Here is a 15,547-nt window from a genome sequence, read left to right on the forward strand (position 1 = left end):
CATCCAGGAAATGCACCTTTGACATGTTCAACTTCCTGGCCTCCCAGCATCGCACACTACCAGAAGGCTGCCCCTATGATGAAGAGGAAGATGAAGTGCAACTGAAGTCCACTAGGTAATCGTGAACAATAAATTGAACCCCATCACTGTGTATGTGCAGGTATTACCTTTGCCATTTAGGTCTGTAAGATTGCACTTTGACCTCTGTAACTGATAGCAATGTGTATGCAATTGTTTTTGGTTCTGATGTGCTGCTTTGTGGTCCATTCTCAGGCGGGCAACAAGCTTAGAGCTTCCTATGGCCATGAGATTTCGACATTTGAAGAAGACATCCAAGGAAGCAGTGGGAGTGTACAGGTAAATTAGGAGAGAGAATGGTGGTGTTGGTGCGGTGTGATGGTATGTTTGGTTCAGTCAAATAACTTTTCAGTCTCTAAACAGAGCTCTAATAACTATATTGGTCCTAGAAAAATAATCCACATATAATGATATCATTTGGCTTTCATAATATCTGAACATAAGAATTGCCGCTGCTGGGTCAGACCAGTGGTCCATCGTGCCCAGCAGTCCGCTCACGCGGCAGACCCCAGGTTAAAGGCCAGTGCTGAAATGGATGCTAAAGCTCATGTGCAGCATCATCTTGGATAAATTTTGTGTTGGCTTACAAAAATCTAATCTAATTCTTACTTATATACCAAATCATCTCCTAAAAATAGGAGCTCAATTCGGTTTGCATAATTAGATCACAAAGAAAAATCCATTAACATTCATTGGAGCTATTGTCTAAAAAGCGATAAAACAGTGTTTTTTTTAAGGTTTTGCAAAAAATCTGAAGAGATAAACACAATCTAATTTGAGGAGGTAGTCCATTCCATATCGCAGTTAGTAAGTATGGAAAGAAGTGTGAAATTTTACTAATGGACTTGATTCCTCTCAATGATGGAAAAGAGAGCTTATTCATATGAGTTGTTCTTGTGCCCAAAGATCTCATGGTGTTTAGAGATAAAGGCATCAGAGGAACAATTAGTCCATGTAAAATTTTAAAGACTATACAGGCACATTTAAATTGAGCTCTCAATTGAAACGGAAGCTAAAATAGTTTCCTCAGCAGAGGTGACACGTGATCAAATTTTTTCTTTCTAAAGATCAGTCTGCAGCATTTTGAATCAATTGTCTGGCATTGAAGAGAGAAGAATCCAAAACAGCCCCCAATACCGGATTTAAGGATAACTGAAGATTGCAAATTACCAATTTCTGAGCCAAACCATAATTTTGTCTTTGTTACATTAAGCTTCATATGAGCCTGAAGTGACCAATATTGCAGTTTAGATATAAAAGAGTTTATATATGCTGTAAAGTTGCTCAAATTAAGATCAACTTCTAGCAGGATGAAGATATCATCAGCATAAGTGAACATCGTCACAATGGAACTTAATTTATAGTATTTTAATGTAGTCATATAAATGTTGAAAAGAATCGGAGACAGTGGAGAGCCCTGCGGGACACCACAATCTGGCATTCATGCAGCAGATATCTTACCTTCAAAGTTTACCACATATGAGCATAATGTGAGAAATCCTTTCAACTAGCTTAGAACTTTTTCTTCTAATCCTATATCTGAGAGTAAATGAATCAAGACATAATGGCTGACTACATCAAAAGCAGTGGAAAGGTCAAATTGAAGTAAAATGGCTATCGATTCTGAGATAATAAGCTTTGAACCTTAGAAATCAGAGAAACTAATAGAGTTTCAGTACTGAAATTGGGACGAAAACCATATTGATATGGTAAAAGAATAGAAAATTTATCTAATAGTTGGATAGTTGTTCAGAAATAATAGTCTCAATTTAATTGTACAACCACCTTGAAATTCACAAGGTGGTATATCAAATTTTTAATAAACTTGAAACTCTGGAATTCGTTGCCAGAGGATGTGGTAAGAGCGGTTAATGTAGCTGGTTTTAAAAAAGGTTTGTACAAGTTCCTGGAGGAAAAGTCCATAAACTGCAGTTGAGACAGGCACGGGAGAAGGCACTGCTTTCCCTGGATTGGTGGCAAGGAATGCTGCTACTATTTGGGTCTTTGCTAGGTACTTGTGACTTGGATTGACCTCTGTGAAGATGGGATACTGGGATAGATGGACCATTGGTCTGATCCAGTAAGGCTGTTCTTATTAAGATGCCAGGGAGATGGAAGTTGGAAAGTGTGACTGCATTTCCCTGTTGTCTACGGAGAACCTGTTCAGGTAAGCATCTATTCTTTCTTCACAGATAAGCAGGGAACATGCAGACACAGTTGCGGTGAGTCACTAGTTAAAGGGTTAAGTTGTATGGAAGAATACTTTATGGATAATCCTCTGGAGGGAGTGGAAGAATGACTAACATGCAAAGAGATTGCAAAGGATAGCTTGTTTGAAGGCAATGTCCATATCAGAAGCCACATTTAAGCAATGGCATTTCATAAAGGTATGGATGGAGGCCTATATGGCAATGTCTGTGATGGACATGGCCCTGAGGGTGGCTACTAAGGCTGCTATGGCATGGAGCGTATGTGGCCCACCTTAGGTGGTGAAGCATCATCAGCATCCAAGTTGAGATGATATTCTTGGAGGCTGGAGAGTCAGAATTATTGAGTTTGAAGGGCTTGTTCAGTTGTGGATGCATGTGATATGGGGGAAAAAAGAAGACAGCATGGTGGACTGGTTGAGGTGAAAATCAGAGACAGTTTTGGGAAGGAACATTGGGTGAGTGAGGGAAAAATTGGAGGTAGGGTGGGTAGATGACCAAGGCTTGCAGTTTGCTTACATGTGTCTTGTGGATGTAATGGCAATTAAGAACATAGTCTTACAAGTGATGAGCTTTGAGGATGGCTTGGCTGAAAGATTCAAATGGTGATTACATCAATTAAGTAAGGACAAGGTTGAAGTCACACACTTGTGCTGGTGGGCAAAGAGGGAGATGGAGGTTGTTGAGACTTCTCATGACGTGAGAGCCTAGAGCAGGGATAGGGAACTCCGGTCCTCAAGAGCCGTATTCCAGTCGGGTTTTCAGGATTTCTCCAATGAATATGCATGAGATCTATTTGCATGCACTGCTTTCAATGCATATTCATTGGGGAAATCCTGAAAACCTGACTGGAATACGGCTCTCGAGGACCGGAGTTCCCTACCCCTGGCCTAGAGGATGAGAAGAAACAGATTTTCCATTGACTGTTTCTTGATGTGCTGCAGTAGATGCAAGGTGGACATAGATGGAAGCATTCTTGAGTCCAGATTGAGAAAGGTGCAGGAAATAAATTAAGATCTGGGACATGGGAGACATGATTGATCTGTGATGGTGGAGGCCATCCAGTAGGAGAAGCAAATATATTTGAAGTGGTAAGATCTGCATTAGAGAGTTGCACGGGAACGGGGAAGACGGGAATCCTGCGGGGATCCCGCGGGTTCCCCCTTTGTGTCACGGGGATCCCGTGGGGACGCCCCCTAGGGTCGCAGGGATCCAGTGGGGACGCCCCCTAGGGTCGCGGGGTTCCTGCGGGGTTGGATGGCACTCGAGCCGCGAGGCTAGTCTCCTTCTCCTTACCTGCCCTGCCGCAGCACACATAAGAACATAAGAAGTTGCCTCCGTTGAGGCAGACCCTAGGTCCATCCTGCTCAGCAGTCCGCTCCCGCGGCGGCCCATCAGGCCCATTGCCTGAGCAATGGTCTATACCCCTCAATCCCTTTTTCTTCTAGGAATCTATCCAAACCTTCTTTGAAACCATTTAATGTTTTCTTGTCTACAACAGCCTCTGGAAGCGCGTTCCATGTATCCACCACCCTCTGAGTGAAAAAGAACTTCCTAGCGTTTGTTCTAAACCTGTCCCCTTTCAATTTCTCCAAGTGCCCCCTTGTACTTGTGGCGCCCCTTAATTTGAAAAATCTGCCCCTGTCTACTTTTTCTATGCCCTTCAGGATCTTGAAGGTTTCTATCATGTCTCCTCTAAGTCTTCGCTTCTCCAGGGAGAAAAGTCCCAACTGCTTCAATCTTTCGGTATATGGGAGATTTTCCATTCCCTTTATCGGTCTAGTTGCTCTTCTTTGTACTCCCTCAAGTACCGCCATGTCTTTCTTGAGGTACGGTGACCAGTACTGGACGCAGTACTCCAGATGCGGCCGCACGAACGCATCTGCACACAGCCGAACGGAAGTCTTCCTGATGTCAGCGCTGACGTCGGGAAGACTTCCGGTCGGCTGAGTTCGGCAGGGCAGGTAGGAAGAAGGCAATGGCGCATCAAAAGGGGGGGGGCAGTCCGCCCTGGTTGCAGCCATGGGGGGGAGTGTGCATAGCCAGTCAGGTCCCCTTACCTTTGTGGCGCTTCCCCCGACCAACCGACAACAGGCCTGGCCGACAAACCTCCCTGCCCTGTAGCCGCGAATCTAAATTACCTTCTTACAGCAGCTTCAATCTCCAGCTGCTGTAAGAAGGTAATTTAAATTCGCGGCTACAGGGCAGGGAGGGAGAAAGGGAGGAAAGGTGGAGTGGAGAAGAAAAGACACTTAAGGGAAATGGGTAAAACTGAGGGGGGAGAAGGCCGCTGAAAGCACTGGGGAAGACAAAGGGGTGGAGAAGGACGCTGAAAGGACATGGGGAAGACGGGAGGGGGGAGAAGGATGCTGAAGACAGAGGGGGGAGAAGGATGCTGAAAGCACATGGGGAAGACAAAGGGGTGGAGAAGGACGCTGAAAGGACATGGGAAGACGGGGGGGAGGAGAAGGACGCTGAAAGGACATGGGGAAGATGGGGGGAGAAGGACGCTGAAAGGACATGGGGAAGATGGGGGGAGAAGGACGCTGAAAGGACATGGGGAAGACGGGGGAGAAGGATGCTGAAAGCACATGGGGAAGACAGGGGTGGAGAAGGACGCTGAAAGGACATGGGAAGACGGGGGGGGAGAAGGACACTGGAAGCACATGTGGAAGGCAGAGGGGAGAGAAGGATGCTGACAGGACATGGGGAAGATGAGAGGGAGAAGGACGCTGAAAGGAAATGGGGAAGAGAGAGTGGGGAAAAGACGCTGGCAGGGAAGAAGACAGAGATGCCAGACTATGGGGGGAGCGGAGGGAAGAAGATGGGTGCCAGACCAATTTGGGAGGGGGGAGAAAGGGAGAGGCACAGTAACAGAGCAAATGGAAGACGCAGAGAGAAGAGAGACAGTGGATGGAAGAATTGAATGAGAACATGAGGAAAGCAGAAACCAGGCAACAAAGGTAGGAAAAAAATTCTTTTTTTTTTTTTGCTTCAGGATAAAGTAGTATATTAGTTGTGTTGATAAAAATTTATAAACATTAGAGACTCTGGTAGAAACCCATTTACAAAGTATGTATTCTTCCCAATTAATATTTCCAAATTAATAAAGTCTTTTTGCTTATTTTTAAATGGGTTTCTACCAGATCCTTTAATTCAGTAGCATAATTAAATGAAATAACTATTTCTGTAGTTTATAGGGACGGGCTGGGACATAGGGGATTCCTCACGGGGACGGGCGGGGATGTAGGGGATTCCTCGCGGGGACGGGTGGGGATGGAGGGATTCCTCGCGGGGATGGGTGGGAGTCCTCACGGGGACGGGTGGGACTTTGGCAGGGACGGGTGGGATTTCTGTCCCTGAGTAACTCTCTAATCTGCAAGTGGTGGGTTTTCTGGCCATAAAGCTAAATATGTGTGATGTCTTGAGGCAGTGGAAGGCAGCTTAGAGGATGTGCTCCATCTCTGGCTGCTTCTCTTCCAAGTGGTGTAGGAAAGACTGTTTTGGTCCATTTAGAGCAGGCAAGTGGGTCTGTTGCCCAGGGGAACTGGCTAATCGACAAGGAGAGGAAATCAAATCTGTTGGGTCCAGTGAGGTGCCAACAGAATAAGCTAGTCCCACAGCATATTTTGTAGAATCTGAGGGATCAGCAGTGGTTGGTGGTGGAAGGGGGATTACTATACCGGAGACCCCCAGGACCATGAGATGGTGAATGCATCATATGGGATTTGCATGAAGGTAGTGCAGAAAGAGCAAAACCTGATTCACATCACATTCTCTGGGGAAGCAAAAAGGTCAAGATTAGGGGGTATCCTAGTGGTCAAAGAGAGTGATGGCCACAACTGGAATAAGGGACTGCCTGTGGAGGATGAACTTCCTGCTGAGGATGTCCACAGAGTGTTTAAACTCCCCTGTGAAGTAGGCAGCCTGAATGGAGATAGGAATGACAATTGTAAGGTGTCAAACTTAAGGCAGGGTTGGTGAGAGCTCGAGCATCCTTATTCATGTAAAACATGATTGGTTGTTTCAATGAATACATACTGGTGTGTGAGCCAGGAGTTGAAGACCTGTAGGGTGTGGGAGATGGCCCTGAGTTCCAGATGGCTGGTGTGGAGTTTCTGTTCTTGAATGGACCATCTGCTCTATGTCCTAAGGTGGAGGAAATGGGCACCCCAGCCATATGTGGAATCATCCTTGGTGACAGTAACTTGCAGTGGAAAAGGCTGAAAGGGGAAGCCAAGCAGCAGATTGCTTGGAGTGTGCCACAAGTTGAGGGTGTGATTGAGGGAGTGCCATAGGGGTACCTGCTGGATGAGAGATTGATGTTGTTGATCCGTATGTACCTTGAGGTGCACTACAAAGGACACGTTTGGAGTTGTGCGTTATTAAAATCTTATTTTTATGTTCAGGCATTTCGCTGAAATAACTGTCTACATTTTGGAATATTCCTGTACTATCCTGGTCCTAAAGAAGTTTTGCTATTATTAATGTAGTTGATGATTCTTTGTGTGTTTTTGTTTAAATATTTTGGATGTTTTTTATTATAAGTCGCCTAGATTTATAGGCAAATAATAAATATTTTAAATAAATAAAATGTGGACAAAGGCTGCCATATGACTGAGAATTCAGAGAATGTTGTATACTGAGAAGCTGGAACAGAGAGGATTGTTCAATGTACCTATTGTATAAATTTTGTTATATGTTTTTACTCTTTTTAAATTTGTAAAGCCGCTTTGACCTTCTACATTAAGCAGGATTTCAAATGTACAATAAACATAAATACACAGCTGACAACATTTCTTCAGCAACTAGGGTTCAAAGTCAACTTTCCAAAGTCTCAACTCCAACCCTCTCAAAGACTGCAATTTATAGGAGCCCTTATCGACACTGTTCAACTACGGGCTTTTCTTCCTCAACAGAGACAAGACATTTTGATGCATCTTTGCAATCAAGTTTCTTATCTAAAAACCATTTCAGCCAGGCAGATGATGCGGCTTTTGGGACACATGGCATCGACCGTCCATGTTACCCCTCTGACAAGGCTTCACCTCAGACCAGTTCAATGAACCCTAGCCTCTCAATGGTCTCAGGCTCTCGATTCCTCCTCTCAGAAGATTGTAATTACTTTACCTCTTTGTCAGTCTCTAAAGTGGTGGATGGAACCAACCAATCTTTCCAGAGGTCTACTGTTTCACATTCTGCCACATCAGAAGGTGCTCACTACAGACGTATCCATGTATGCTTGTGGGAGCTCACATGGACGGTCTTTGTACTCAGGGTCATTGGTAAGTAAGTAATTAGTTTATTTGATATACCGCATTTCTTAACAATGTTGTCAGATCAAGGCGGTTAACAAATTTAAAATAAAAGGCACATTAAAATTTTCCTCTCTGTCCAAGTTGGGCTCACAATCTAAACTAACATTCCTTGGAGAATAGATTAGAAAAAAAAGAAAAAGAACCCCCAGAGAAAATATAGGATAGAATTATAAGGAACCCAATTTATAAAGAAAAAAAATTCATAAGAATAGAATAAAAAAATTAATGCATAAATTATAATCAATCAAAGTAGAAAATGAAAAGAAAAAGGTAAAATAAAAAAAAAACCAGTAAGAATCAAATCAAACAAAGCAGTCCAAAGCAAGACAATTGAAGTGGAGAAAAGGCAGGATTCAAAAAGTCCAGCCAGCAACATCGGGATCTCCAAATACAGGGGAGCTGAACACCACACCTGACACTGGCAAGAAGGGCCCCGGACTGGAGCAACTGAAGGCAGCAGATGGTGGGACACAGATTCCCAGAGCTAATCCTTGCCCAGCACCAAACATCAGCCAGCTCTTCCAAGATACGCCACCCTTTATATGAGCAGACATCATCAGGTCGCTCCACAGCACCCCACTGGGCACTGACAGCTAGGGAGCCGAAGGAGATGATGAAGGGTGCACCCAGCCAAAAGCATCTGGCTGCACAACATCTGGGCGGGCCTCGCCAACCAAAAGCGATCCCTCGACGTCTGGTCTGTTCAAGAGAAAACTTTCCACATCAATCTATTGGAACTCAGAGCAATTCGATATGCTCTTCAAACATTTCAGAACAGCCTATCCAACCAAGTCCTCCTGGTTCACACATAAAATCAAATATCATATATCAACAAGCAAGAAGAGACAGGCTCTCTCCTTCTTTGTCAAAAAACTGAATACATTTGGATCTGGGTGCATGGGTCTCAGAACATCCTAGCCGACAAACTCAGTAGATTTCTTCGCCAACACAAGTGAACTCTCAAGTCCAGAGTATTACACCACATTTTCTCAATATGGGAAACTCCTCAAATAGATCAGTTTGCCTCATCCCACAATCACAAATTGCCTCAATACTGTTCCAGGCAGTACTCTCCTCAACGTCTAGAAGTTGATACTTTTCTTCTGGATTGGACAGGCAAGTTCCTATATGCATTCCCTCCAATTCCTCTCATTCTCAAGATGTTGGTCAAACTCAAGGCAGAGTTAGCCACCATGATCCTGATAGCTCCTCGGTGGCCCAGACAACCTTGGGTACCCCTTTCTAGTTCAGCTGAGTGCCAAGGATCCAATTCCCTTACACATTTTTTCTTCTCTGCTCACTCAAAATCATGGGTCTCTATTACATCCCAACCTGAAATCATTGCATCTCACAGCTTGGTACCTCTCATCCTAACTTCAGCAGATATTAATCTCTCTGTTGCTGTACAAGCCATTATTGCTGCTTCCAGAAAACCCTCTACTCAGTAATGTTATCAACAGAAGTGGACACATTTCAATATGTGGTGTACTCTTCAGCAATAAGATGCTACATCTTCCTCTCTATCATCAGTATTGCATTATTTACTTAATCTTCCAATTCTGGACTGAAAACTACTTCGGTCAGAGTTCACCTCAGTGCTTTTCACATTCCTGTCAACAATAAATCTCTGGCCACTCCAGGTTTTCTCTTGTTTCAGGTTTATGAAGGTCTATTCAATTCCAAACCTCCGCTTAAACTACCTCCAGTTGTCTGGGATCTTAATGTGGTCCTGGCCACTCTCATGAAGCCAACTTTTGATCCAATGACTTCTACTCATCTCAAGTATCTCACTTGGAAAGTGGTCTTCTTGATTTCTCTCACTTTTGCTCGTCAAGTGAGTGAGCTCCAAGCCTTAGTGACAGACCCATCATTCACAGTATTCCATCATGACAAGGTGGTTCTCCACAGCCATCCTAAATTCCTCCCGAAAGTGGTCATGGAATTTCATCTCAATCAATCCATTGTGCTACCAGTTTTCTTTCCAAAGCCTCATGCTCATCCAGGAGAAACAACTCTACACACTTTGGACTGTAAATGTGCCTTGGCTTACTTCATACAACAAACTAAGCCACACAGGACATCATCTCCTTTGATCCTAACAGATTGGGCAAGCCTATTACTAAGAGAACTATTTCCACATGGCTAGCAGCTTGTATTTACTTCTGCTTTGCTCAGGCTGGGCTGCAGCTCGAGGGACATGTTACAGCACACAGAGTCCAAGCTATAGTAGCTTCAGTAGCTTTCTTATGTTCTACTCCTATTGATGAAATCTACAAAGCAGCTACTTGGTCCTCAATTCACACATTCATATCTCTCTGCTATCTAGAATCCTATTCCATATTCATTTCAGCCAAGCAGTATTACAGAATTTATTTTCTTCTCAATGACCAACTCTCCCTCCATCCCTTTATATTCAGCTAGGGAGTCCCGCATGTGAGAATATGCTGCCTGCTTGTCCTAGGATAAAGTACAGTTACTTACTGAAACAAGTATTATCCGGGAACAGCAGGCAGATATTCTCACATCCCTCCCACCTCCCCTGGTTGGCTTCTTAGCTTGTTTACAGAACTGAGGTACCATGAGCCGATGTCAGGCAGGAAGGCACTCACGCATGCGCGGTGTGTGTAGTCTTGAAGCTTCATTAAAACTTAAAGTGACAGTAAACTTTGGCACTGTGGATGATGTTACCCATCTGTAAGAATATCTGCCTACTGTCCTTGGATACCACCTGTTATGGGTAAGTAACTGAGCTTTGTGACCCTTCATGCCAAGGGTCACTTGCATTTAGAATAAGCTCTCTAACGGCCTTTTTTACAAAGCTGCACTAACGGCCCCGAAGCCCATAGAGATTTAAAGGGCTTCGGGGCTGTTGCTGCACGGCAGCCGCTAGCATGGCTTTGTAAAAGAGGCCGTAAAAGTGCACACTGCAAGGTAATTTATTTATATATTTATCTATTTATGTATCAAAACCTATAGACTACAAATCTAGGAATTCTAAGTGGTTTGCAGTAGGAACATTCACAGTATAAATTTCAATACAATGACACAAAGAAAATAACCAAACATTTTACTAATGACATACTAAAATCAGTCAGACTCTGATGAGCACCATTTGCAAAAAAAAAAAAAAATACCCAAAACCTTTAATTGTCCCGTAACTTTGGAGAAATATATTATCTTCAGTTCTTTTTTAAAAGAATTTAAACTTGTCAACTTGTGCAGCTCAGTTGTTCGAGCATTCCGGAGTATGGGACCCATTTCTTTAAAGGTGGACCCTCTGTAGATCTCTAGCCTAATTGCTCTATAGGAAGGAACCTCTAATAATATCTTGACAGAAGGGTTGTAGTAGGCTGGTAAGTCTTCATAGGCCTCCTTTGACATTGATTCCTCTATTGTTGATTCTCCGAGAATTTGTCTATTTATGTTTATGGGTTTTCTTATTTTTTGTTTTATAAATTTATGTATGTATTATCATGTAAACCGTTTAGGTTTTAGACGGTAGTGAAAATTTTAAAATAAATAAATTTATTTATTTATTGAGATTTATTAACCGCCTTTATGAAGAGATTCACTTAATGCAGTGTACCGTAAATATAATTCAACATAAAACGTACAATTTTGTTGACAGCATAACAGCAGTAAAAAACACCGATTATATACATCGATACAATGAATGAGGTAAAGTTAAAATTAGTAAACTGAAACGTAATAATAAAACAACCATGAAACAGTTTCAAAAATATACTTGTTAACAGCCCTGAAATTCAAACAAGAGGGATATACTATATATGCTGAAAAGGAGACATAATACTTATGCAGCATCTAATAAGCACAAGTCAGAACATTCAAATAACATAAATATGACACTAATGCCTTTCTATAATATAACTTATCCTATAACCAGAGGGTCAAATGCATATATTAGATGTGGACAAGATGGGTGGTACAAAGTATGTTGGAATAAACTCAAGGCAAGTTATTTATATAGTTAAGGTATAAGGAGCTGATTTAGTGTGTGCGGCAAACTAGTCCTGGTGCAGAATAAGTGTATAGTTAATCTCCCTAATTATTAAAGACTTGGTTGAAGAGCCAGGCTTTCACCTGCTTCCTGAAGATTACCTGCAATGATTTAAGAAGTCATATTATTCAGTACTTTAAATACTTTCTATGTACACCGGTTAAAACTAATATCAATAGCAGTGAATCAAGAATAATTAATCCAATCCAAAACTAAACAGAGTGGTTTAACATAAGAATAGCCATAAAAGAGTCAGATCAACAATTCATATAGGCCAGTATCCTGTTAACACAGTGGCCTGATAAAAGATTTCCTTCTATTTGTTTTAAAGGCATTTCTACATTATTTCATTGCATGCCCTCTAGTCTTTGTAATTTTTGAAAGAGAAAAAAATTGATTAACTTTTACTCATTCTACACCACTCAGGATTTTGTAGACCTCAATCATATCTCCCCTCAGTTGTCTCTTTTCCAAGCTGAAGAGCCCTAACCTCTTTAATCTTTTCTCATATGAGAGCCGTTCAATCCCCTTTATCATTTTGGTCACCCTTCTTTGAAGCTTTTCTAATACTGCTATATCTTTTTTGAGATACAACGGCCAGCAATGAACAAAATACTCAAGGTGAGGTTACACCATGGCCTAATAACAGAGGCATTATGTAATATTCTTGGCCTTATTTACCATCCCTTTCCTAATAATGTCTAGCATCCTGTTTGATTTTTTTTGGGCCACACATTAGCAGCAATTTGATTTCTTGCTCTACTTGTAGCCAGTAGTACAATGATTTCAAAACTGGTGTAATATGATTATATCATGATGTCCCAGTTAAGACCCTCATTGTAGCATTTTGAGCCATTTGTTAACACTCTATGATAACTTTTCAGCAACCCAAGTAAAAAAAATATATATATTACAATAATCAAAAATAGGAAAAATGGTACTTTGAACTATCAGACGAAAGTTTGAGAGATTTTTTTAGTTTTTCTATCTTCTCAACTGTTTCAGTTAAAAAAAACACTGAGTTAATGATTTTGGAACCCTGAAATTATGTAGAGAAGCAAGAATCAAGTATAACACCTACATTTCACATTTTATCTACTTTCAGAATATCAACTCTATGAGGAAAGATTTAAGAACTTCAGAAGCAGAATACTCAGCTTGAAACAAAAGTTGAGTTTTTTATATGTTAATCTTTGTCATTACCTTAAATAGATGTGTAAAGCATCCAGAGAGTTAATTACAGACTTATTACAATTTAATCAAAACCCTACTTTTCAAAAAATTTATCCAAATATCTTTTTTTTTTTTTTTTTTGAATTCTTTATTTATTGGATTATTCATTACAATATCTTTGTAACAAACATACATGAATGAACACAAAAAATACAAAATGTAAATTCCCAAATGGGAATTAACATAATATATAAGGAAACTAATTCAACCGTATCCTAGTCCACATTAAAGCTGATCGCTAGTACAAATAAAATATCAAAGCAAATCTTTCTATCTACAATCTAGGAACAGGCAAAAATGGCTATTATATGCATTATACATCATCCTCCAAAAATAAACTAAATATAAGAAATTAAACTTTCAACAAAGGTTTTTCTTTAATAAAATCTTCCACCTGGGCTGGATCAAAAAACACATATTTATCATTTCCATATGATATCAGGCATTTACATGGAAATTTTAAAAAGAAAGTAGCTCCGACTGCCAAAACCTTTGGCTTTAGCTGAAGGAACTGTTTCCTCTTAAACTGGGTTTGTCTAGAGACATCTGGAAAAATAACCACCCGTTGACCACAAAACATCTCTTGTTTTTTCAGGAAATATAATTTCAAAATGTCTTGTTTCTCAAGTTCTGTCTTGAAGGTCACGAGAAGAGTTGCTCGTTTTTCAATTATGTCTTTAGATGACTCCAAAAACTGTGACACATTCAAACTCTCAGGTGATACTATTCTATCCATTCCACCTTCCTCCACCTTTTCTTTGGAATCTCTTGAAATGTAATATAAATTATCGACCTCAAAAGTCTCCACTTTACTATAATGCAATATCTCCTTCAAATACATTTTCAAGAGTTCCATTGAAGAGAGGTAGTGTGTGGTAGGAAAATTTAACAAACGAAGGTTCTTAACTCTAATAGCATTTTCCATTTTTTCTAATTTAGCATGTAACAACATACTATCCTTTATATTAGAAACAGCACTAGCTTGTAAATTACCTACTGCCTGATCTAACTTTTCAACCTTTACAGCTGTTTCTCCAATTTTATCATTTTGTTCTTTAATTTTCACAGTTACATCAGATGAAAATTGACATAAGTTCAAAACGGTTTTTTGTAAAGATGACTCTATTCTGTTAATACTAAGCCAAACATCATTTAGAGTGATCACTTTATCCCTGGGGAGAGCTTCCGAGCTTTGCCCAGTACTCATCTGCACTGGGGTTAGTTCTTTAGCCTGTCCCAGGGACTGTCCTGAAACCTCCAGACCAGATAGTGACAATGATTGAGGGGAAGAAGAAATTATTCCTTCCTTAAAAGGGGAAGGAGATTCTTCTAACCGTAGGGAATATGATGGTTGAGGAGGTGGTGTTGGTTCCCCAGAGGATAAGGAGACAGCTTGAATATTAAAAGTTACCTGTTCCTCAACAGGAGGCAAGATAGGAACCACAAGATGGCGATCCATTGGGCCTGTTGTTGCAGCAGATGGTATTGCTTTAGCTTTCCTCTTACCCATGTTGAAGAGTCGGTAGTCCTGCTCCCTGCTCCTCTTAGGCTCCGAAGGGGCTCAAAAGGGGCAGGCCCCTTTAGCCACGCCCCTTCAGCTCGCGACCCGGGGCTCGCAACCGCGGGCCGCGTACCGCGGCTGTTCGAAAATTAAAGGCTCCTTCTCCAAGGACCCTCTCAGCTGGCTGGGTCGGGCAGCAGCGGGACTGCCTGTCCCGATGTCTCCAAGTGCAGCAAGCACTAGCGACAGGCTCCCTCTCTGCTTCCCTCGTTTAAGGCTCCTTCTCCAAGGACCCTCTCAGCTGGCTGGGTCGGGCAGCAGCGGGACTGCCTGTCCCGATGTCTCCAAGTGCAGCAAGCACTAGCGACAGGCTCCCTCTCTGCTTCCCTCGTTTAAGGCTCCTTCTCCAAGGACCCTCTCAGCTGGCTGGGTCGGGCAGCAGCGGGACTGCCTGTCCCGATGTCTCCAAGTGCAGCAAGCACTAGCGACAGGCTCCCTCTCTGCTTCCCTCGTTTAAGGCTCCTTCTCCAAGGACCCTCTCAGCTGGCTGGGTCGGGCAGCAGCGGGACTGCCTGTCCCGATGTCTCCAAGTGCAGCAAGCACTAGCGACAGGCTCCCTCTCTGCTTCCCTCGTTTAAGGCTCCTTCTCCAAGGACCCTCTCAGCTGGCTGGGTCGGGCAGCAGCGGGACTGCCTGTCCCGATGTCTCCAAGTGCAGCAAGCACTAGCGACCTATCCAAATATCTTAATCCAACCCTCCCCCCAAAACCTCCACTTAAATAATCTCTTCCTCCCCAAAACACCAACCAAGTATTCAGATCCCTGAAATTAACGTAATCTTATTTGTACTCTAACTGTAATCTATTTGTTATATCACACAGTAACGTACAGTCAATTTAATATCCAATTTGCAAGTTCTTCTGGAATTAATCCAGCTACCTCTCCTCTCTTGTAACTAAAAAAAAAAAACAAAAACAAACAAAAAAAAAACTGTTGTAACTTCACTGGAAATGTCCAGTTAGCTCTTTTGTAATCCGCCTTGAACTGCAAGGTATAGACGGAATAGAAGTCCCTAATGTAATGTAATGTAATTAATCATAATTTCATGATTAACATTAGCAAAAACTGCTGAGATATCTAAACTTTTCTAAAGAGAATGTTTACCCGTATTAAACCCTTCCTTGACAGCAGCA

General features: G+C 41.9%; 1 protein-coding gene across 5 annotated transcripts in view; it reads left to right on the forward strand.

Annotated features, from left to right (window-relative positions):
• Window positions 1-15,547, forward strand: part of KMT2B (lysine methyltransferase 2B) — a 496,236-nt gene that overhangs the window by 464,800 nt on the left and 15,889 nt on the right. For all 5 annotated transcript variants that reach the window (XM_033963412.1, XM_033963411.1, XM_033963413.1 and 2 more), the window contains 2 exons: window positions 8-115; window positions 274-357. In XM_033963412.1, the coding sequence (XP_033819303.1) occupies window positions 8-115; window positions 274-357 (192 nt within the window). The remainder of the gene's footprint in view (window positions 1-7; window positions 116-273; window positions 358-15,547) is intronic.

This window comes from Geotrypetes seraphini, chromosome 11 (genome assembly GCF_902459505.1).
Source record: "Geotrypetes seraphini chromosome 11, aGeoSer1.1, whole genome shotgun sequence".
NCBI classification, from domain to species: Eukaryota; Metazoa; Chordata; class Amphibia; order Gymnophiona; family Dermophiidae; genus Geotrypetes; species Geotrypetes seraphini.